Source organism: Uloborus diversus, chromosome 4, assembly GCF_026930045.1.
Source record: "Uloborus diversus isolate 005 chromosome 4, Udiv.v.3.1, whole genome shotgun sequence".
NCBI lineage: Eukaryota > Metazoa > Arthropoda > Arachnida > Araneae > Uloboridae > Uloborus > Uloborus diversus.
The window spans coordinates 83,105,074-83,130,368 of record NC_072734.1 but is presented as its reverse complement, the minus strand read 5'-3'; the positions used below and the strand labels follow the sequence as shown (position 1 = coordinate 83,130,368).

At 34.4% G+C, this 25,295-nt stretch overlaps 1 protein-coding gene across 1 annotated transcript; it reads left to right on the top strand.

Moving 5' to 3' along the window:
* The first annotated feature begins 4,896 nt into the window (after nt 1-4,896).
* LOC129220284 (ATP-dependent RNA helicase DDX51-like) lies at nt 4,897-22,607 on the top strand. Its single transcript, XM_054854672.1, has 3 exons — nt 4,897-5,016; nt 9,005-11,128; nt 22,469-22,607. The coding sequence occupies exons 1-3, from the start codon at nt 5,000-5,002 to the stop codon at nt 22,533-22,535; spliced, it is 2,208 nt and encodes a 735-aa protein (XP_054710647.1). The 5' UTR covers nt 4,897-4,999; the 3' UTR covers nt 22,536-22,607.
* Nucleotides 22,608-25,295: the final 2,688 nt, after the last annotated feature.

Sequence of the window (25,295 nt, the reverse complement as noted above, 5' to 3'; positions counted from 1 at the left end):
CAAGAATCTCAACGGAATATCAATTTTCCTTGATGTGGAGTTGAGATACGTTCATTAATTAGCATATCGATCACTTAAATTTATTTTACCGATCAACCCGTGAAAAGATTATTCTTGGCGCTTTCCCCCCCCCCCCCCCCTACTCTAACCTAAACTCCAAATTCGACCTACAGAATCTGCTTTTCCCACTTCTGTAATGTTCCTAACTATGACATGAACGGAAAAATCGCACTTTTTTTCCTTTCTAGGAATAAATGGTTTTGAGTTTTTTTTTTTTTTTGGACCACCAAAAAAAAAAAAAAAAACTCAACACCGTTTCAGGAGGTGTTTTGTCACCAACCCTAATCTATGCTAGACTGGCTGGAAGTTGCGCCCCCCCCCCCCTTCCCCAAAGGATAAATTAATTTCACTATTTTAGTTATTACTTGACTTTTCTTTTGCATTTTTTACGTAGTTAATTAAAAAGAACACAAAACACACACAGCATATTTGCTTGCTAAGGAAGTATTACTGGAGTCAGAGGCTCAGAGTTGCAGAATACATTTAACTCACTAGTTTCGAATTCAAGGGACCGTATTATCGCGATTCGTCCACTAATTCTTCTTTGATGGAATCAATAATTATTTTGATATTTTTTTTATTTTAATTTTTTTTTTTTTTTTTTTTAAATTTGTAGGTGCTCCTAAAAGTCATTTTGATCGAAGAACCTATTTGCGATTTTTTTTTTCAGCTCATGAAAAATGCAAAATGAAAGAAATCATATGGTAGTTTCTTGGGAAAAACCATGATTTTTAATGGAAACGGCATGTAGTATCAATACGTTATCTCAACTGTATCATGGTTTCAAGAACAAATCAGTAATTGTTTTGAAATTCACACAAATATAGTTTCTGAATTCTTCAGTAAAACTTATATGTTATGATTTTCTTTATAAATTAATTTAAAAAACTCAAGTGAAGTATGGGTTTATTTAATAGCTTTGCTCTTGTGTTATAATCTTAACGGCAATGTTCCTGAGTAAAACTGCTCATTGTCTAGCATCTCGGTGACATTATATTGGGTTTAGTATTTAAATGGCTTGAAACGTTAAAGATGTTTTCGGGCTACATTAAAAGTATATTAGTGCATAATATTCATGTACTTCGAAGTAAATTCCTCGATCTAAAGGAGAAATAAAAAACATGCACTTTTAAAAATAAAGTCATTAAAACTTTGTTATAAAACATCGAAGGTGACGCGGGGGGGGGGGGGGGGGGGCTATTCAATTTTCCGTACCCTCTCCAAATGATTTTTCTGTATCCGCCCCCTGGCTGGTCGTCGCATTCGTATTAGTTATTAAGCACAAAGTACTTTTTTTTTTATCAGGGGCAATTGCCACAATAGACCATATAGTCGTGGGGAGGGGGGGAGGTCAGGCCCGTTATTTGGACAGTTTGGTCTTAAAGGAGGGTAGCCTCCGATTGAAAAAACTATAAGATCTTAAAGGAAAACTCAAGCTCTGGCGGCCCTGTATTGGTAGGCCCAATTTTTTTCTTGAAGGGGCTCTGTTTTTTATTTTACTTTAAACTGAGCAGGACCGGATCTATAAATTTTGTGCCCCAAAATCTGTAGGGTCCTTCCCCTAGTAGTATGTTTGTGACGTAAATCCAGCCCTGGAACCGAGGACACTCATGCTCCCCTCTCCCATTGTGCATATATACAGTAGGGAATTCATAACTATATCGTCCAAATAAGCTGTCGTGCTGTCTTTGTGTAGATCAGAAACACGGTTACAAAGCAAGATTCATGCTTTAGGAACATATGACGTTAACGTAATGCTGACGGCGCGATATTCATACAAAGTCAGAAACCGAAACAGAGGCAGTGTCGGATTAAAAACCTGAAGAAATACTAAAAATGATGCTGAACAAAAAAAAAATCAACAGTTTCGGAATAGCGTTCGACCTTGCCAATGTTCATTAAGATAAAGTATAGTAGTTGACATTAGTCCAAAAATTTTTTTATGACGGGGGGGAGGGGGGCAGTTGACACCTCCCGATCCCCAAAAGAGACAAACTTGGAATGAAGAAACAGTTTAATAGTATCAAAAGAGTGCCTAAATCTTTCTCATGAGCGGTGTCCTAACTCCATTTAACCCCTTGATATATCATATTGATCCCGGAAAATGGGCGCCCATATGCAACATTTTGAGAAGAGGGAGACCAGATATTTTCCCCATGGGTGTAGCAGGATATATTTTCCCCGTGGAAACCGATTTCTGTACTGATTAGAGTTATTAAAATTTGACATTTTTGATAACTTATTCATTAGTAGCTAGAGAAATGTTAATACATTTTTGCAAAGAAAAAGTACTAAAATCAAGAAAGCTCTGATTTCCGAGGGTGCCCACCTGGGATACGGGGGGGGGGGGGGGGGGGTCATGGCGCATACTGCGCCATTAAAATATTTATAGGGAGGGGTATTTTTCTCATTTGGGGGGAGGAGCTCAATATTGAGAGGGGTGCGCCCTTGCCCTTAGGGGGGACGCCTCGGTGAGTTCTAAGGGGGGAGAGCTTGAGCCCTCACTTGCCACCCATATGGGCGGCTATGACCGGAGTACCCCCCCCCCCATAAAGAGAGTCCCTCTAAAATGAGGATAAACATATCACTTAAAACTACCCCCTTAAAAACCTAATTAAACCTAAATAACGTCAACGGTCCTGTTCAAGCGACGCATCAAATTAAGGACAGTAGTCCCTGAAAAGCTTCATTTGAATGACAGGGGTGCTCATCCCCGATGGACAAGGGCGCATCTCTTCTCAATGTCGCAAAAAAAAACACCCGAGCAAGAGTCCCTCCCGAATGAAAAAAATACCCCTAAAAGAACCTCCCTAAAAATGCCATGATCCTCCCCCTAGGTGGGTACCCCTGTGAATGAGGACATTTAATACTCAAGAACTCAAGCTATATTATAAAAAGAAAAACATTCCCCAAAAGCAGGGAGATTAAAGGGAAGGAGATAAATCTTTACTATGCAGAAGTGGCAACGTTTGTTCACTTTTTCCAGAGGGCGCTGTATGTGCACCGCTCCCGTCAATCGCAGCAGATCAATGTAAATGATGTTAAGTTTCTCATTTTTTTAGAGGCAGCTATTAAAGCAAAATAAAGAAAAAACTGCTGGAAATTGGTTGTAATAAGGGGCCAATATAGTGGACGATGTACGGCTTTCGTCTACAGGAAGTTAGCGCAGTATTTTGATGGAAAAATGTATTTTATTTTTCATTACCAACTTGCCGAATTCGTCTGCTACTAATATTGCGCTGTGCGATGTTTTATTTTTTACGAGTGTGAATGTTTCTATTCCTGAAAATAATTGACGAAATGAGAATGTAGTAGAATTAATTACGTAAATACTTTTTTTAATTAGTTATAAATTTCGTGACATGCTTCGAGAACTAATTAAAGCGAAACAATTTTTTGCTTTCACGATCTTTAACAGAAAAAAATAAATGTTAATGTTCTATTCACTTAACTTCAAGCTGATATTGATTGTAATAATTTTATTCACGTGTTTACTCACTGCTTAAACAGAATTGTTATCATTATTTTTTTTATTATTATTGCATTTTTTTCTACAACCACATCGGAAAAAAATCGGGAAACCTTTTTCATTTAAAAAATACACATGATTATTTTCAACAGAAAACCCCACAAACTATCTCAAAAAAGCGTTCCAAGGTATAATTTTTTTGAATGAATAAGGTTTCTCGATTTTTTTTTCCATTTGGTTGTCGAAAAAAATGCAATCTGTTTAAGCAGTGAGTAAACACGTGAATAAAATTATTATAATTAATATCAGCTTGAAGTTAAGTGAATAGAACATTAACATTTATTTTTATCTGTTGAAGGTCGTGAAAGCAAAAAATTATTTCGCTTTAATTAGTTCTCGAAACATGTCACGAAATTTACAACTAATTATAAAAAGGATTTACGTAATTAATTCTACTACATTCTCATTTCGTCAATTATTTACAGGAATAGAAACATTCCAACTCGTAAAAAATAAAACATCGCACAGCGCAATATTAATAGCAGACGAATTCGGCAAGTTGGTGACGAAAAATAAAATAAATTTTTCCATCAAAATACTGCGCTAACTTTCTGTGGACGAAAGCCGTACATCATCCACTATATTGTCCCCTTATTACAACCAATTTCCAGTAGTTTTTTTCTTTTTTTGCTTTAATAGCTGCCTCTAAAAAAATGAGAAACTTAGCATCATTTACACTGATCTGCTGCGATTGTCGGGAGCGGTGCACATACAGCGCCCTCTGGAAATAGTGAACAAACGTTGCCACTTTTACACTAGCAATCCCGTAGGACATTTCTCTCCTTCTTCCTACTCCGTGCCCAAAAGTCTCCATTAGAGTATTAAGAGATCTCCTTTCCAATACATATTCCTCTTAACCATTTCCGCCCTCTAAAAATCTCCGTAGGGACTCTATAATATTAGTTCGAAAACCCATGAGAACTCTAGTAGCCTCAAAGCTTTTGTAACATTGATTCCGAACGTATTTCACAGCACGCAAGAAAAAAATGGCAACCGACAAGATTACTCAACTGTATAATTCGTCATGTAATTTATTTCCTGTAGAATTAGAAGTTTTTCGCCAAAATGAGCGATTATTTTGCCAATAAGTAGTCTCTACTGGAGTAGACTACGTTAGCCAATCATAGCTGCTTATTTTCGAGGAGTAGTAGCAACGTCCTTTTTACCGAAGATAATAAATTTAAAAACACAATAAAAGGAATGTTGATGTCATTTTAATTTGTTGTTTTGTCCCAAAAAATGGTACAGAACTATGTTTTGTTCGAAAAGTTTCTTTAAAATACAAATATTAGCTCTCACGAATTTTTTATTCGAAACTTCTCAACACCTTTGTTTTCCCACGTGTTCATCAAATGTAAACAAAAGTTCAATAATCGGCTGTTAAAGGTTGTAAAAGCATTTAAAAAAGCCATGTTTCTCATGCAAAGGTAGTAAATTTTTTTCATTTCATGATCTTAATGCTTACTATAATCAGAATAACATTTTAACCCAAACTCTGATTTGTTGTTTATTTGAACCTAAGTACAGTATAATCCCAATTTAACGATTGTCAAGGGACTGGAAAAAATTATCGTTAAATCAAGGATAATCGTTAAATCGACGAGAAGCATAGACATTCAATGCAGTCAACTCCAAACTAGTGAAATGTATCATTAAATTGATGATATCGTTAAATCGAAGTTATAATAGTTTGTTTTGTTAATGGAACATAGGTTTACCCCAAGAAATCTATTTAAGAGATGTATCAAAGTTTATTAATTAGATCCCAAAATGGTAAAATTTAATGTTTGGAATATTATACCTAGGACTGATCTGTTTATCTTCATCAGTTAAAGCTTCAAATTGTAAAAAATGCGTTTTCGTAATCTTAAATAAGAATTAAAAATAAAGATCCTTTCAAAACATTTCATCGCAAATGAGTCATTGTCATCGCAATGCACTGTTGTTTGAAGTTTTTCTAAAATTGCAGTGCGTCATAGGAAATAAAGCTTATATTCCTAAGTGTTTGAGCATGTCCAGATTGGAAACTAAGAACCTTCCAGCTGGCACACATATCTGAGAAATTTCGTTTTATAGCTATTCACCGAATTGAACCACAAATATGCGGCGACTTTAATTATCGTTCCCCCTCCCCTAGACCTACCTCTAGTCATTATTTGGAATTTTTCTGGCATCAGTGGTAGCAGTCTGCACATCTGCTGTTTGTATCTTAAAGGCACACACAACTGTTTAAATTTGATTTTTTGTTCCGTTTTATCCTCTTTTATTATTTTAGGCTTAACTATTCAATTTTTTTTTTTTTTGGGTAACGGTTCCTATAAATGCATTTTTAAACGGTGCTCCACTGAAACTTCCTGCTAGAAATATAGAAAATCGAATGCTACAAAACATACTCAAACAGTCATGGAAGGGGCCGCCGAGAAAAGGAGGGGGGGCAGCAGGGGCAAAATCCCCAGGGTCCGGCCCAAGAGGGGGCCCGGGCGCCTCCTCAAAAAAGAAAAAAATATTTCAGAGTATATGATGCTAACTGAACTTCTTTTTTGATGTTGGAAGAGCAAAACATCTCTCATTCAACATTTTAGCCCATTATTCGACATCTGCATGTTCACAGCATCAAGTGCTTGTGGACCAGTTCCTTATGGGGCTCTCTTGCAAAGACATGTCTATTGGGAAGGGAAAGAACTAGTAGTGGAACCACCATGACAAACCGCGTGCTTTCCTCCTTTTAACCTAGCCCGGAACTCGGTTGAGTGACATCAAGGTGGGGGTTTCCAAACTTTGGATCGCGACCCCAAATATTTCCTATGGGGTCGTGACATTATCAATAATACATTAAAAAATATATCACTGCATAGTTTAAATATTAAAATACATGGGGGAAAATAACATTTTAGAATAGTATCAATACTTGGGCGCAGTGGCGAATCGAAGAATAAAGCTATGGGATTGCAGCATGCGCCCCCCCCCCCATAATATACAAATCCAGTTTTCGGATCTTTGCCAAATTTTTGGCACGGCAGTTCTTTGATAATTAGGGATTGTCATTGGGGTTTTCCCCTACCTATGAGGAAAGGGGGGGAAGGTGCGAATACACCCCAGAAGGGGTTTTCGTTATACAAATCGAGTTTTTGTCAGACTTTTTTCCAAACATGGCACAGTGGTTCTTTGATGCTCAGGAATTCATATAAGTTTTTTCTCATCAAAATGGGGTGTGTATGGGACCATCTTGGGGGGGCTTTGCCAGAAAATCCAGAATGATTACGAAAAAATCCAATGATGTCTAAATTTAAATTTTGAGTCATAAAATTGTGCTTTCTAAATTGTTAAACATGTTATAATTGTTAAACATGTGTCACTAGAGGAAATTTTTATTTTCGAGGTAGGCTGTGCAACGTCGGTTAATACAGTTAGTGACATACCCCCTCCCCCTCCAAGAATCTATCGATATATCAAAACATCAATATTTGGAGAGCGATATATTGCAGTATTTAAATTTTGATATTGCCCAGTTCTATTGATTATGCATATGAGGGTATTAAGAGCATAATTATGAATTCTTAAATCTAAAGAAAAATTTTTACTTGATTTTCTTATTGAAATAATACTTTTGTGTCATGGCAAGGTATCCAAGTAATTAAATCATTCACATACTGCAGTTAGGCTTTAAAGAATAAGTAATACATTTTCTTCTACAGTGCAGAACCTTTTATCCGGGAACCAAAAAACCGGTAAACCAGAAAATTGGCAACTTTTTCCCGATTTTCCCGCCATTTTTTTTAAATTAAGCATTTTTGGAAATTTTTGAAAAAATCAAATGGTTTTCCTTTAAGCGGAGCAATATTTCCGAAACATTTTCTTGGTAATAAAGTACATTCGTATGTCTGAAATTTTCGTCTTTTATTTTAACTGAAAGCTAAGGAAATGAATATTGTCTCATTCTAAAATGCAGTATTTTATTGAATGGCCGGTAATTAAAGACGTTTAGCGTAAGTGACGTCGCGAAAGTGCGGGAAACGCCGAAAACCAGATTCGCGAATTTTCCGGATAGTTAGTTGATCGTGAGTTCTAGAAATCTATTAAACGCGAGACTAATACTAATGCTGCAAGAACTCATAAATCAAATTTATGTTGATATTAACGAAATGCAAAAGCATTAGTTATCAATAACTACTGTAATCGCAAACACAAAACCTTGACAGAAAATTTTAAAAAGAAAAAAACACGATCATGAAAGCGACTTAATTTATACACCATACGTAGTAGAAAACTCGCACATTTAGGTTCGAAAACTTACTTTTTGCCCTTCCCTTCATTTTAAAACATCGAAAAGCAGTGGATTTTTTTTTTCTTTTCTTTTCAAACAGAATGTGAGGGTCTCAGGTATTATAAACAACGTAAGTTATTTGGTGTTTAAATTATTCTCTCACCATTAGTTTTTAATATTTCGATATTTATAAGCATTTCTGAACTGTTTTCTTCTCATGTTAATATGCATAACTATTTGTTATAGTAATTTACGTTTTACAAACAATCGGCCAGTAGCGTTTTTAGAGATCCAGAAAACCGGGAAATTCAGATATCCGGGACAGCGATGGTCCCGAACTTCCCGGATAATTGGTTCTCTACTGTATTTCTTTCATCACTGTTCTTAGAAACTAGAAAGTCGCCCATCAAGGTATCACTGGAGAAAATTGCTTCTACCCTTCTACATTTGAACGAAGCAATTGCCTGTTTAGTGATATTTTGACAATTAAAATTATAACCCTAATTCCAGTGGATTAACTTTAAACTCCAGTGGATAGCGTTAATTTTCAACCACTTTTTCGTTTCTTCATTCCCCTGAAATGACTGTCTTACCAGTAAAACAGTTAAGTTACCAGATCGAGTTCAGCCTTGTCACAATAAAGCCCTTCCCTGCATGATAAACATTACCAAAACATATCAGATTATTATGCCGTGGCACGAGTTTCATTATTAAAGCATGCAGGTTACTCAGTCATCGGCTATTTATATGAGGATTGGAAAACCGCCCATCAAGATATGATGGGTGAAAATTGCTTCTACATTTGAACGAAGCAATTGCCTGTTTGGTGATATTTTGATAGTCGAAATTTTAACCCTAACTCCAGTGTATTAACTCTAAGCTCCAGTAGATGGCGTTTATTGTTGACCACTTTTTCGTTTCCTCATTCGCCTGAAATGACACAGTCTTGCCGGTAAAACAGTTAAGTTACTGGATCGAGTTCATCCTTGTCACAATAAAGCCTTTCCCTGCATGTTAAACCTTACCAAAACATATTATTAAATTATGCTGTAGCACGAGTTTGATTGTTGATGACGTCAGCAGTGTTACTCAATCATTGGCTATTATAGATATGAGGATTGTTCATTTTTATTTTTTTTCTCCCCAACTAGATATCTGGGAAGTGATGATGAAGATGCTCCAATATCCAACTACAGCACAGAAAAAGAAAATGATTCCTCAGAGAAAAACGAAAAATCTTCATCCCGTAAAAGGAAAATAGTGCATAACTCAGAGCTCTTAAATTATAATTCTAATAATAATAATGATGATGCAGTGGAACTCGATAGTAAAGCTAAAACAAGCAAAAGAAATTCTTTGAGCTGTCAAAGTTTTCCTGAAAATTCGGTTGACAAGGTAAGCGACGAGTCTGGTTCATCTCATATTAGAAAAAAAAGGAAAAAAGACTTCAATGAGGATAGTTCATATAGTGAACCCAAAAAGAGCAATGAGAAAATAAATAAAAAACAAATTCATACCAAACAAAATTTGGACCATGAAAAGACACTTTTTTCCTCACCAAAAAAGAAAAAGAAAGAAAAAAATTCTGATGAAGCTGCAGTACATGATGCAGTCCATACAAATTATAAGGAAACTACAGAAAAAGAAGATGGAAAAGAAAAGAACAATTCATCTGATAGTAAACCAGAATCCTCTCTTATTAAGAAAAAACACAAAAAGAAGGAATCTAAAAGAAAAGAACTGGAAGAGCCAATTCAGGAATCAATTGAAAGCAAAGACGTAAATAATACAAGCATGAATTTTCTCCCTATAGGTCAGATAAAGCAAAAAGCTGATGAAAATATTAAAGCCGTTCTCCCAAAATGGCTAAGTAACCCAACAGTAATTGAAGTGGATTTAAAAGGAAAAGAAATACCAATTGCTGAACTCAATTATTTAGATGATAATACTAAGCAGAACTTACTAAAAGCAGACATAAAATTTTTGTTCCCTGTTCAACTTTCTGTTATTCCATGGCTTTTACAAAACAAGGCAAGACAAATATCAATTCCTCCTTCTGATTTGTGTGTGTCTGCTCCTACTGGTAGTGGTAAAACTCTTGCTTTTGTTTTACCTATTGTTCAATCTCTTAAAAACAGACTGGTTTGTGCTGTAAGAGCACTTGTAGTTTTGCCTGTAAGTGAGCTAGCAAAACAAGTTTATAAGGTTTTTGAATTGTTTATTCAAGGAACGGACTTAAAGGTCGTTTTACTCACTGGCCAAAAGTCATTTATAGCAGAACAAAATGCTCTGATCGATATGCGATCACACAAAAGTCAAAGTTTAGTAGATGTAATTGTCACCACACCTGGTAGAATACTTGACCACATCAACAGGACGAAAGGTTTTACTCTTCAGTCTCTACGGTACCTCGTGATAGATGAAGCAGATCGAATGATGGAAGAAATACAGCAGGGTTGGTTGAAACAAATAGAAGATGCAGTGTACACAGATTGTCAGAAGTCATGCATCTGTTTTAATCTTGAGAATGACAGAATATCAGCAATGCCAACAACTGCTTGTGATTTTTCATGTGCGAAACAACCTCTGCAAAAATTACTTTACTCGGCCACTCTCTCTCATGATCCCGAGAAGCTCCATAGTCTTTCTTTATACCGCCCAAAGTTGTTTACTGCTTTGTCAACACCTCTTGAAGTTGAAGGAAACTGGATTGGTAAATGCACAATTCCTGGAAGCTTGGAGGCCTTTCACGCCATTTGTGAGGACACCATAAAGCCTATGGTATTATGTCATTTAATAAAAATGCAAAAGCATAAGAAAGTCCTGTGTTTTACAGATACTGTTGAACGCGCTCAAAGGTTGCATATAGTTTTAGAAGAAATGGGTATACTACAAGTTAGAGAAATTTCCTCCTTTAATAGACAAGTACAGCGGAAAATTGTATTAGGACAATTCAGCTGTGGGACAGTAAATGTTTTAGTTTGTTCTGACTTGGTTGCTAGAGGGATTGATATTGAAGATGTTGACTGCGTAATTTCATATGATGCTCCACAGAATATCAAAACCTATGTTCATAGAATAGGACGAACAGCCAGAGCAGGCAAGGATGGTACTAGTATTACTTTGGTTTCAAGTGGAGAATTTCCTGCATTTAAAAAAATGGTTTTATCTGCAGGAATGTCTATACCTAAGAAAATCAATGTTGACTCTGAAGATTTAAAGGAGTATGTTTCTTCCTTCCAGAAAGCCTTGCAAGCAGCTGATGTTAAGCTTAAGTGAGTATCTTTCTATTTCAAACTTATCTATACAAACTCATCATTTAACAATGATGGAATACAAAATTGAAAATATATGTAGGAATTATATCATTGGCACCATGCTAAATTAATGAAATTGTGAAAATTGGCACTTTTCAAAACGGCCAAAGAAATTTTTTTACTCTCACCTGATGCCTTTAGTTATTTTCAATGTTTTAATTTAATAGATAGTAACTTAAAGTGTAAAATTTATTAGACTCAAGGAGCGAAAAACAGGAAAGCCGAGTATTCTGGTTTAGAAAAACCTCTCTAAGTCCTTTCTACAAGCCTAATTATGTTTCTCCAGAATAGTCAACGTACTATACATTATTTTCCCACAAATTTTCTTGTTTTACTTGAATTTCTCTTCCCTGGCAACACTGAGTCTTATCTGATAACACCCGCCATTATGTTTTATTGTTTCTAAAACTGTTCCTGCAGATCTGTGAGGGGTGTGAGGTATTTTTTCATGTGTTTTTGCACTAGGACCACCAAAATAATAAGTTTATATGTGATTTTGTGTTGCACACTGGTTTCAGGGAACAGTTTTATTGTTCGTTTTTCCCTTTGAACACTGATTTTAGTGAATTAGTTGAAATTAGTAAGCTGCCTGACCTCTCACCACTCAAGAAAGCACTGATTATGAGTATTCCAGACAAAAATACCTTTTCACATGGAGAAATTTTGAAAAAACTTCATATTTCCTAAAATAAACTGTCAGCAGAATCAACGTTTCTGTCAAAAAAAAAAAAAAAAAAAAAAAAACATACCAGTTGCCCAAAGAAGCTGGAAAAATGTGGCAGAAAACGTAAAATGTCTCCAAGGATGGAAGGAAAACTTATTCGGATGGTCAAGGCTAACAGAAGTGCTAGTAAATACCTTGCTAACAGTTTAAAGCATTATGGTGTGGAGGGGGACCCATCATTGGAATGGCAACGACACATCACCAATGAGATGCCTGCACGAACACCCCTCAAGAAGGCCAAAATCATCCTAGCTATGGCAAAGAAATAGATTCAGTGTTCTTTTGAACATCTCTTTGACATCTTTGGCCCACTGAATCCTTCTACTTGCCGTAACTGGGATGATTTTGGACTCTGTGCATGGCCTTGGAGCAGGCATCCCATTGGCGATAAGTTGTCGCCAACCAATGATGGGTCCACCTCCACACCACAATGATTAAAACTGCTAGCAAGGTCTTTATTAGTTGCTGTTCTGTTGGCCTTGACCATCCGAATAAGTTTTCTTTCTATCCTTGGGGACATTTTCTGATTTCTGCCACATTTTCCCTGTTATTTTTGCAACTGGTATGGTTTCTTTGACAAACATTAATTCTGCTGACAGTTTTTTGGGAAGTATTACCGTATTTTCGGGAATAAGCGCCGCACCCGGTGTTAGCGCCGCATCGTAATATATTCTCAAAGAAAAAAAGTTTTTTAATGCATGCGCCGCACCCGGTGTAAGCGCCGCACCTTCCATAAGCGCTCACCCTGCATTAAACAACTTAAAAGCACAATCAGTAGTAAAGCAAGCTGGATTAAATGTAAATAAAAAATATTTTTTTATTTCTCGTTAGTATTTTTAATTAACGATAAAGAAATATTTTTAAAAATCCCCATTTTTCACTTCTTGCCTTCGGCATCCCTCGATTGGTCATCACTTTCGATGGTTATTTTATCCGATTTCCAACGACAAACGCATCTCGTCAGTGCCAAACTCTGGCAGCAAAACGATTTCCAATTGCTTCTGCCTTTATAACCTTAAACTTAAAGGCTGCAGTATAACTTTTCAATTGCTAAGGAGCCATTTCAAAAGCAACTCTAAAAAAATTCGTAAAAAAAGATAAGCCAAGAACGCACGAACGGCAGCAAAAGATGCAACACGACGATGTGAGTGAATAATAAAATTAAAGCTAGGAGACAAGTTTCCCATTAGGTTGCTTGACCAAGCAACCTATTTTCGTGAGAGAGGTGGTGAATTCCCTTTACACACTGGACATTCATCCCTCTCTCTTACTAGTACTTTTGCTGCCTCCTCTCCCTGACCCCTTCGCTCCGACGCGATAAGTCTTGCTTGCCCACGTGTATCAACTCTCTTCAGCGAAACACGTGCAATCGCTGACTCACCTTCCCTCCCCCTCTTTGCTTTACTTGTCGCGAAGGTCGAAGGATTTCCTGACCCCTTCGCTCCGCCGCGACAAGGCTTGCTCGCTCACGTGGATCAGCATTTCTCTCCTCAGTGAAACATGCGCAATCGCTGACTCACCTTCCCTCCCCCTCTTTGCTTTACTTGTCGCCCAAGGCCGAAGGATTTCCTGTCCCTTCGCTCCGACGCGATAAGGCTTGCTCGCGCACGTGGATCAGCATTTCTTTCCTCAGTGAAACACGCGCAATCGCTGACTCACCTTCCCTCCCCCTCTTTGCTTTACTTGTCGCCTAAGGGCGAGGGATTTTCGCGAAATGAAAGCAAACGATGTGGTGCCATCTGTTAGCAGCATTTTCCGATTTTTTTTAAACTTGGAAAAAAAAACACTGTATCCGCCGCACCGGCAATTTTTTTTACTTTTTTCTTGTATGCGCCGCGGCGCTTATTCCCGAAAATACGGTAAGTTTTTTTGCAATTTCTCTTTGTAAAAAGGTATTTTGGTCTAACATACACATAACCTGTGCTTTCTTGCCTGGTGAGGGGTCAAGCAGCTGACCCATTTCACAAAATTCACCAAAATCGATGTTCGTAGGGAGAAACGTGAAAACAAACACTCTTCCCTGAAATAAGTGTGCAACAAAAAATCACTTATAAACTTGTTATTTTGGTGGTCCTAGTGCAAAAACAAACAAAAAAATTCTTCACACCACTCACAGTTCTGCAGTTTTAGAAACAACAGTACATAATGGTGGGTGTTATCAGATAAGACTCAGTGAGTTGCCAGAGTGGAGAAACTCAAGTAAAATGGAAAATTTTGAAGGAAAATAATGTATCATACTTTGACTATTCTGGAAAAACATAATTAGGCGTTTAGATAAAATCTATAGGCTATTTTTGAAACGGAATACTTAACTTTCCTGTTTTTCGCTCCTTGAGTCTAATGAATTTCACACCTCTGCAGGTAACCCTTTTTGAGTACTACAGCAAACCATCGAATTTGAAAAACACAATTCACAATTTTTCACATTTGTTCATTTAGCATGGTGCTGACAATATGAACATTCTGTATGTGTACGTACAAGGTCCAGTTATTAATTTCCAGGACTGACCTAACTGAGAACGAAAAGCGGGAGGATGGGGCTAATGATTGTATATTGAAGAGCGTTTTCTGTGCAGTGCAATCCGTGTCATTCTAAAGTAAGTGGTTCTCATGGAAAGGCACATTAAACATAGCTCTCAAATTTCTGTGGTCGAAGTGAAAATGGAGCAAAGAATTAACATTAAATTTTGCTTCAGATTGGGCAAGACAGCTGCAGAAACATACAAAATGTTGAATTTTTGGCTGGTAAGTGTTATCCCACTCAATAACTTTTGAATGGAAACTTTTGGGACGGACGCGAAAGCGTCGATGATGATCCACACACAAGTCGGCCGCAGTCTGTACGCACGCTGAAAGTTTGCATTAGGGTGACAACAGGAATTGAGATGCTACGTTTTAATGTGCCTTTGTACGAGAATCACTTACTTCAGAATGACGCCAATTGCACTGCTCATGCGCAAGAAAACACTCTTCAATATGCTATCATTAGCGCCATCTTCCAGCTTTTCGTTCTCCTGCAGTTACGTCAGTCCTAAAAATTAATAGCCGGACCTTGTATATATTACTTTACATATCATCTCTTTTGTACTTCTCTCAGTTCAAGGTTGATCTTTTAAAAACTGGGCCTAAAATAAAGTAAAAGTTAATGTGTTTCACCTTAGGGCTTGGCGATGCATCTCAAAAAATCCATATACATCCCAACATCATTAAACTGGTTTAGAATTTTTTCTCGAGACCAATGTGGAATGGTCTACGAATCCAAGTCCAAGCATAGCACTGATGTACTTGTACAGACGCCAGTCCAAGGCCCACGAGAGGCCATGTCAGCTTAGTCAGAAACTAGAGGCCTGACTTGAAATCGTAGTAGTAGAAGTAATTATATGTTTTATGGGAGACAGGGTGATCAAACTGACAAGGGGCTTGCCTTGGCTCTCGGCGACTCTGCACTGACCCACAATCATTGCTTTTTTAATCTCCCTTTTTTTCATACCAATGTTAAATTAGCAGTATGTCTAGCCAATCTGGCATAAGAAAGTGTTAACAGTTAGTAAGTCATAGTAAATTTTTCAAACAAATGCTTTGAGAAGTATCATAAGTGTAGAAAGGCTTTCATTGTAATCTCAAAACACATACCTGTAATATTTTTTTGCTATATTGCACTTTCAGTTTTTTTTTTATTTTGAATCATTTTTTTGCTGATGCTAGATTTTTTGTAAATATCTTATATCTTTAAACGAGCAATTCTTGTGGGTACAGGGGTCTGTCCAGAATTTTTCACAGGGTCCGTTTTTTGTGAAAAATCAAATAATTTTGTGAAAAATGAATTAATTTTGAAAAATCAAATAATTTCGCAAAAAAAAAAAAATTGTTAAAACAAAATTTTAGAATTTAGAGATGGCACAAACTGCATCAATTAAACTTAAAGTTGAGTGTTTTACTCTTCTATGTCGAAAAAATCATTCTGAAGTGTTTATCTCATATTTGGCGGGGGGGGGGGGGGTATCGCTCTCTCAAGTATCAATATTTATCTACCATTCTCAGGGGTCTGTCCAGGATTTTTCACAGGGTCCGTTTTTTGTGAAAAATCAAATAATTTTGTGAAAAATGAATTAATTTTGTGAAAAATCAAATAATTTCGCAAAAAAAAAAAAAATTTTTTTTTTATTTAAACGAAATTTTAGAATTTAGAGATGGCACAAACTGCATCAATTAAACTTAAAGTTGAGTGTTTTCCTCTTCTATGTCGAGAAAATCATTCTGGGGCATTTTTCTGATATTTGGCGGGGGTGGTGCATCGCTCTCTCAATATCAATATTTATCTACCATTCTACATTATGTTAAATTATACTAGAAATATTTCTGTGCAGTATATAAAATAACTGTAACAAAAAAATAAATAAATAAATAAATAAAATTCAGAATAGGGTTCAGCATTTAGCTTTTTGACCCAAGACATTCTTAAAAAGCACAGAATTTCGTTTAAAACTTATAAATTCCATGATTTTAACGAAAATAAAAAGATATTTTAATTGTTTACCTCTTAACAAAGCATAATAATCATCAAAAATTCGAAAAATCAGATTCCCATAGCTGATGCAAAGAGATCGCAATTCTCAAAGTGAAGCCATCAAAAGTATAAAAACGGCTTGTAAAAGAAATATTTTTGATAAAATTATTTCAAAATTGCATTTTAGAGTCCTCTGATAAACATTTCATTAATATCTGTGTACACAGTTGACGCAAAAAAAAATAAATAAAATAAATAAATAAATAAAATAAAATAAAATAAACCATCTATTCAGCATTTTAATTTTTGACTCATAACAGAAAATGGAATTTTGCTTTAAAAACTTGAAAAGAGAGTTCTAACAGAAATAAAGAGACTTTTCATTTATTTGCATCCTAATAAAGCGAAGTTAGATTGAAAAAAGAACAAAATATGATTCTCATATTGGATGTTAAAAGATAGCATTTTTCAAAATGTAGACATCTAAAGAAAAAAAACGGTAATTAAAAGAGTTTATTTAAAGTTAATCATCCTTGTTAGCATCGAAAAATCAAAACCCATATAGTTTTCTCCCAAAATAACAATTAAACATAGCACCGCATCCGTAAAAACGCAAATATTGACAAACTGGTAAAATGATGAGAATATTTTCTAATCAAGTCATTATAAAGGTTCAATGCCAGACGCTAAGTGAAGATAATTTTGAAGTTAGTAACCCTATCTGAAGCTATCATATTTTTTCCCCAACCATATCCCCCTTTTCCCTATCCCTTTGCAGTTCTAAGTTCATTTCGCAGATATATATTATTATTGTTTATTAAATCATGAGTGGGGAGAAAAGTGCTTACCAATGCCTTTTCAGAAAAGTTTACAACAACACCGCTGCTAATTAGCTGTGATAAAACAAACAACCATTATATTTAACGAATAAATACCTTTGTGCTGAAAATTCAAAAAATCAGTAATTTAACGTCAGAAAGCACAAATATTTGTAAAATATTGCAGACACGTGTTTCGGTGTTACAAGGAACACCTTTTTCAATGCAAAGAAATGTGAGCTTCTGGATGAAAAGTCATCCGAGAAAAGCAACACGGTGGAACAAGAGATAGTATAAATATCAAAAACTAGAAATTAAACAAAAACAAAAAAGATAAAATGACACCTGGAGGCAAAATTTATTATATAATTCCATCAGGAAAAAAACCGTTAAGTAATAAATTTTCCAAGAAAACCCATAAACAATGCAAAAAGTCCAAAAATGAAACCACTCTGAATAAATTCTCCATTTGATACATTGCTTTCACACATAGTTTTTCCCGCTGGCAAATTTATTGCTAATTTATTCAGAGTGGTTTCATTTTTCGACTTTTTGCATTGTTTATGGGTTTTCTTGGAAAATTTATTACTTAACGGTTTTTTTCCTGATGGAATTATATAATAAATTTTGCCTCCAGGTGTCATTTTATCTTTTTTGTTTTTGTTTAATTTCTAGTTTTTGATATTTATACTATCTCTTGTTCCACCGTGTTGCTTTTCTCGGATGACTTTTCATCCAGAAGCTCACATTTCTTTGCATTGAAAAAGGTGTTCCTTGTAACACCGAAACACGTGTCTGCAATATTTTACAAATATTTGTGCTTTCTGACGTTAAATTACTGATTTTTTGAACCATTATATTTATTTGGCAGTAGCAATTATTTATCGCTAGCAGGAGCATCGCAAGAGTGCCGATTTTTTTTTTTTTTTTTTTTTCAAAATTAGCTGATTTTGTATAAGCAGATCCCTCTAATTTGATTTTAAAAAAGGTTCCAAAAATTATCGGTTTATATATAGAAATATGCGGTTTATATATAGAAATATGCGTTATTTTGCTTTCAGATTTGCTCTTTCAATAAGCAATTTGTGAAAGATCCGATCTTGTTTATCAGAATTTTGTGAAAGGTTCGTTTTGTTTGATCGGGATTTTGTGAAAGGTCCGTTTTGGTTGATTGGATTTTTATGAAGGGTCCGTTAACGGACCCAAATATCCTCTGGCCAGACCCCTGATTCTACATTATTTTAAATTATACTAGAAATATTTCTGTACAGTATTTAAAATAACTGTGACAAAAAAATAAATAAAATAAAATTCAGAATAGGGTTCAGCATTTAACTTTTTGACCCAAGACACTCTTAAAAAGCACATAATTTCATTTAAAGCTTTTAAATTCCGTGATTTTAACAAAAATAAAAAGATATTTTAATTGTTTACCTCTTAGCAAAGCGTAATAAACGTCAAAAATTCGAAAAATCGGATTCCCATAGCGGATGCAAAGAGATCGCAATTCTCAAAGTGAAGGTATCAAAAGTATAAAAATGGCTTGTAAAAGAAATATTTTTGATAAAATTATTTTAAAATTGCATTTTAGAGTTCTATGATAAACATTTCATTAATGTTTGTGGACACAGTTGACGCAAAATAAATAAATAAATAAATAAATAAAATAAAGTAAACCATCTATTCAGCATTTGAATTTTTGACTCATAACAGAAAATGGTATTTTGCTTTAAAAACGTGATATGAGAGTTCCAACAGAAATAAAGAGACTTTTCATTTATTTGCTTTCTAATAAAGCGAAGTTAGCTTGAAAAAGAACCAAATATGATTCTCATATCGGATGTTAAAAGATTGCATTTTTCAAAATGTAGGCATCTAAAGAAAAAAAAACGGTAATTAAAAGAGTTTATTTAAAGTTAATCATCCTTGTTAGCATCGAAAAATCAAAACCCACATAATTTTCTCCCAAAATAACAATTAAACATCGCACTGCACCCTGCACCCGCAAAAATGCAAATATTGACAAGCTGGTAAAATGATACGAATATTTTCTAATCAAGTCATTATAAAGGTTCAACGCCAGATGCTAAGTGGTGATAATTTTGAAGTTGGTAACCCTATCTGAAGAGATCATATTTTTTCCCCACCCTTACTATCTATCCCTTTGCAGTTCTAAGTTCATTTCGCAGATATATATTATTATTCTTTATTAAATCATGAGCGGGGGGGGGGGGGGGTGAAAAAAAAGTGCTTACCAATGCCTTTTCCGAAAAGTTTACAACACTGCTGCTAATTAGCTGTGATAAAACAAACAACCATTATATTTATTTGGCAGTAGCAATTACTTATCACTTGCAGGAGCATCACAAGAGTGCCATTTGACTTCAAAAAAGGCTCCAAAAATTATCTGTTTATACACAGAAATATTCATTATTTTGCTTTTTCAATAAATAATTTGTGAAAGATCCGATCTTGTTTATCAGAATTTTGTGAAGGGTCTATTTTGTTTGATCGGGATTTTGTGAAAGGTCCGTTTTGGTTGATCGGATTTTTGTGAAGGGTCCGTTAACGGACCCAAATATCCTCTGGCCAGACCCCTGGGGTATATATATATTTCTTATCTCGGAAACGGCTCTAACGATTTGGATGAAATTTTGGATTTAATTGTAGTTTTGCATTCTAAGTTCATCTACATCAGTTTTTTTTTCTGTAAAACGCGATTTTTTACAAAAAACAGTTTTTTAATATAAAGTCAAATTGAGTTAAGCCTTGAAGTAAACTGTGAGTTGACGCATCAGGCAGACGATTTGCAACCATAACAATGAAAATTTGTCTCTTCTTGCTTTAAAATTTTATACTTGCTTAGGGTTGCCAGGCTTGGCTGAAAACAAATTCAAAAGCATTATGTAAGTCGATGTAAGGCTTTTTTTCTTTTTTAAGTGAAATTATTGCTTGACCATCCTATTTTATTTTATTTATTTATTTTCTTTTTACACTTCAGATAGTTTAACATGTTTTTTAAATCACGCATCTAAATTTTATTTTGAAGAAGTGTATGTCTTGAGAATGTTTATGTTTTGTTAAGACATTTGTTATCATTTGTTGGAATGGTTTGTGGATCATCAGTTTTGATGGATATCATGATGTACGTAGCATTTTCTGGCGTAAAAACTAAAAGTACTTATTAAAAAAGAAAATCTCGATTGGGATAAAATTGTGAAACGCATCATAGTATGAAAGGAAGTATTCGGTTGAAAACCGATTTCACCATAGCAAAACTAAGGTCAAAATATTTCAATTACTGACAAGAAAAGTGTATAGTGGAAACAAACGTAACAGATAGTTTAAAGCAAAATGTTAATTTAATTACATTCAGAATCTTCTTTGTTTGGTACTTTAGTGTTATAAGAAGGTCGAGTGCATAATATTTCGCTAACGTGAAGCTTTTCAAGTATATTTGGAAAAGTATTGAACCTTAAAAAAACACAATTTGACAAAAAATAATTCTTTTAAAGCCGAGCGAGGCTCGGTCGTCCAGGTACTATATTTTAAATCTAATGAAATTTAAACAAGCAAGTAAAAATTAAAAAAAAATAAATAAATAAAAATGTAGTGATGCAAGGTTGGCGATGCATCATGATGTTAAAATTCCTTCGCCGCCCAGCTCTACTTTACCTTTCATTTATATATTATTTTCAGCAGGCTGTTGCAATGGAAAATTGTAAAAATAGTGATTTTTACCGCGAAGTAGAGGACAAAACGTATATAGTGTAGAACCCCGATTTTACATCGTTCATTTCATATTTTATGCCGCTTCAGACATCATTTTCTATTTGCCCTGCTATACTGCTATATTTATATATACAGTCGAGCCTCCATATATCGAACTTCCACATATCGAAATTTTCTATATATCGAAATCCCAGCAATTTTCTATGTTCATTACATAGAAAAATTGTTTCTATATATCGAAAAAATCTCTATACATCGAAATTTTTTTCGAGACATTCGTAGATTTCTTTTCCACTTCAGATTGTCTCATGAAAAATGAAGGTTGGGGGAGAATATTATGTTTACTAAAGGTTGCTAAGAAACTCATAAGAAATCTGGGATTGAGGGGTGTGTAGATAGGTCGTTGTTCCGTTCTGGAGTTTTTTAATTCTCTCAAGTTTATTTCAAATCTTAGTTGTAACCAGTAACACTGTAAAATCAGTTTCAAGTTTTCCTTTTTGTCTGTTGATTATCAGTAATAGTCTTTTTAGCTTCAGTAAAAATCTTTCAAGTTAAGTAGATTGATTTTTTACTTTTCTCTTGATTACATTGTCCAACGAAAATCCCCTCACGTTGCGAATCAAGTTGAACTTCCGAAGAATGAAGATGTATGAAGGCACAAAAATGAAATTTCTGTTAATTTTTCAGTTATTAATTTTCGTTTAATCCGATGATCGTATAAATTAGAAATTGGGTTTCATGCACGAAAATTAACTTTAATTTTAATGTGTTAGGAGATTTGTATGATAAAATAAGATTGTTTCTATATATCGAAATTTCTATATATCGAATTTTTTCCCGGCAATTTGCTACTTCGATATATGGAGGTCCGACTGTATATATTTGTTGCTGGGGGAAAATATTAAACCATTCCTTGATAATTTGTTAAAATTTTGCTCAGTCATTTTGTTGTAGCCTTTTTGTTAGTAAAGAAAGATGTAATTTAGATTTATCATTGGTTATCCTCAAAACAGAAAACGAAGAATCATTCACTTACATTCTTTGTATACCTGCTAACTTCTTTAACTCACACGTAAAATGCTGAATCTGAGAGAACAGAACTAAAGGAAAAAACAACATTTTTTCTGACTGCATTTTGATGCTTGCTTTGAATCAATTTGCACCAAACACTAAACATCAACTCAAATGAGGGTGGAATGTGTGGGGAGAGGGTTTACCAAATTTTGTTTGAATCTATTTTGAACGTTGAGTCCAATACTTCATTTATATTTAATACAGAAAATGAAGAAAAAAGGGAGAAAACTGACAAAAATGGTTTAAAAGTGTTTCTTAGAATTACAAAATATATAAATATCGCAATTTCTTGTAATATTATATTCAATTTTCATAAAATCTGGTTCTAATTTTTTATGGAATGTATGGGTATTATTTGCAATATCAAAAGTGTTTCTGTTCAAGTTTTATTTGTAGCAATTTTTAATGTTTTTTATTCTAAAAATTGAATTGATCTCTTTCAGAAAAATTAAATCTGTTGCTCAACAAAGAAAACACAATAGAAGAAAAAAGAACTTGAAGACTTTGTAAAACAAACACTCACACACATTATATATTTTTTTTCCTCTGTGATATATTTTAAAGCTATAAAATGTGTTTATTTAGAGTTGCTTTTAATTTTCTTTACTGTTTCATCAATTAGGTACTGGATATGATTTACACCTACTTTTATATCTCTTTAAACTGAAATATAACTGGTAGAAATTTATCTTTAAGCAAAAAGTTCTACTTGATTTTCTATTTTAATTTGATTTCTTTAATAAAGACTAGCTATATTGCCCGCTCTACCTTTAAAATAAAAGTTATGTCAAGTAACATATATTCAACAATGAGGCTTAAACAAAAGAAGAAAAAAAACATGCAAAGTTTCCCTTCCAAATTAAAATGAGAAAGATGAATTTAAAAAGCATAAGTATGGAACACAAAATAAAATAAGTTTAAGAACTTAAAGTGAGAAAGATGGAAAGAAACAATGGATTCAAAAAGCGTAACCATGAAAACGCGAAAATAAAATGGTTACCATCTTGAATGCAGATGAGATTTTTTGAACTTGATTTAAAAAGGCTTGTAACTTTTTTCCCTTTGAAGATAGAAGCTTAGTTTTTCGACCAAAGGTCGAGATAGATCTGGAGTAAAAAATGTTGCTCTGTTCAATGGTGTCAAGAAGAAAACTGTGGGACAATTCCTTCATTTTTTATTGATGTTTTTAATGAAGAAAGTAGTGCCTAAATTTCAGCTAAGTATAAAAAAATTCGAGCTAAAACCTCAAATAACTCCATCGTAATTAAATTAGAGCATCAAAACAAATTGCGTAGAATGCGAAAAATTCTATTCTTTTCAATGATATGTAATGATAATACATGCAAGTAATTTCTCACCCCCGCATTCAAGAATTTGTGAAAATTAGGTCTAAATTGGAATAAAAAAGACTACTCATCGAATTTTTATCGAACTGGTCTGCAAACCTTTCCGGTGCTGAAAGATATTGCTGAAAATTTCAGCTAAATGGACCAGGTAGTACTCGAGTTTTGCATGTTCACACAAACAGACGTTTTTTGGAGACTTCGTTTTATACTATGTACACTATAAGTGATTATAGTGAAGACTTCTGAATAGTATTAAATGGCGGACATGCTGCAATATTTAAACTAGTATGTTGTGGCCATCACGAAACTTTCTTCTATATTTTTCCTTTTTCTGATCCCTCCCCATGCTTGACAAGAAAGCAATATTCCTAACAAAAACATAATTGCACATGCAAAAACTTGACGACCATCCCAATGTCTGAATAATTGCAAAAGCAAAGCAAAGAGCGAAAATTGAAAGTTATTTTAAAAGCCTTGCTTGAATTAATTACAAATATTTTATTTGTTAACAAACATAAGATGGCAACAGTTAAAAATTTTAAATCATTGAGATAATATTTCCGATTATTTCCATACAATTAAAATCACGAGAAATACGCAGACGACAATCTATTACGATTTATCTTTCTTATTGTTGCATTAATAAAACTATTTTTATTCACAAAAAAAAATAATGATAATAAAAATAAATCAGCACCTCTTGGCGCGATTGGCGCCAAAATTGAACCAAAGCCTGTTTACATATGGATTCACATATATCCCAAATTTTAACCAGAACGTAGCATTACTTCTTGAGATAGGGCACTCACAATGGAAAAAAAGAACGGGCGATTGCGCTACCCCCCTTTTTAGCTGTTGACACCAAAATAAAATCAGCTCTTATACCCACTAAGGGCTACTTGCCGATAAATTTTTCTTTCATTCCGTTCGTTATTTCTTGAGATTCAGCAGTCACAATTGACGACAAAAAACGTTCTATAACTCAACCCCCGTTTGAGCTATTGACACCAAAATTGAATCAGCACCTGCTCCTGTTAGGGGCAACATATGGACCAAATTTTATTTGATTCCGCCAGTTACTTCCTGAGGAATAGCAAGCACGCGTAACTCAAAAAACGTCTCATTGCTCCACCCCCCTTGGAGGAATTCGCGCCAAAAATCAATGGGCACAAGTTCACATAGGGGCACATATGTGTACCAAATTTCGTTCAATTTCATGCGGTAGTTTTTGCTGTAGAGCGGTCACAAAAAACTGGTCACACACAGACGTGACACACATACACACACACAGACAGACAGACATTTTCCAAAAATAGTCGAAATGGACTCAGCACACCTCAAAACGTTCGAATCCGTCAAAATTCGAAATTCGAAAATTTGCACGACTCCAGTACTTTCTTCTATATATTAGATATAGAAGAAAGTAAAAAATGAACTATATTATTTCTAAAAAGATGTTTACTTTGTTTTTATGAAACTGATGTGAAAAGTTGTATCCGTCTCCGGCTCGAAAATTTGGATTGCCCGTACAACACTAATAATTAAAAAAATTTTTTTTTTTTCATCAGTGTTTGAAATACAAAAACATGAAAATTATTTTGTTTCAAATACATTGCAAGAAATTTACATTAGGATTAAACATAAGTTAAATTTAGCAAACGATTAAATAACAAAATATAGCTGAAATATAAAATAAAACAGATAGAATAATTCTATTTATTTTACTTTATATTTGCTTTTTTTGTTGCTCAGACAAACTTGATTGATACAGAAAGGCTCAGATTTTCTTTCTGATAGTTGCATTTCATTCTTATGAAATAAAGTTAATAGATTTTTCTTGTGCAATGCAAAATTGTTTTAATTTGAGGTATGTAAAAGAATCAAGTTGTATCATTTATAGCAAATCTAATTTTGTATCAGTGGG

Excerpts from the sequence above, each read along its gene's own strand:
- LOC129220284 (XM_054854672.1), top strand. Across the intron at positions 11,129-22,468 it reads GCAGCTGATGTTAAGCTTAA|AAAAATTAAATCTGTTGCTC; the intron begins GTGAGTATCTTT and ends GATCTCTTTCAG.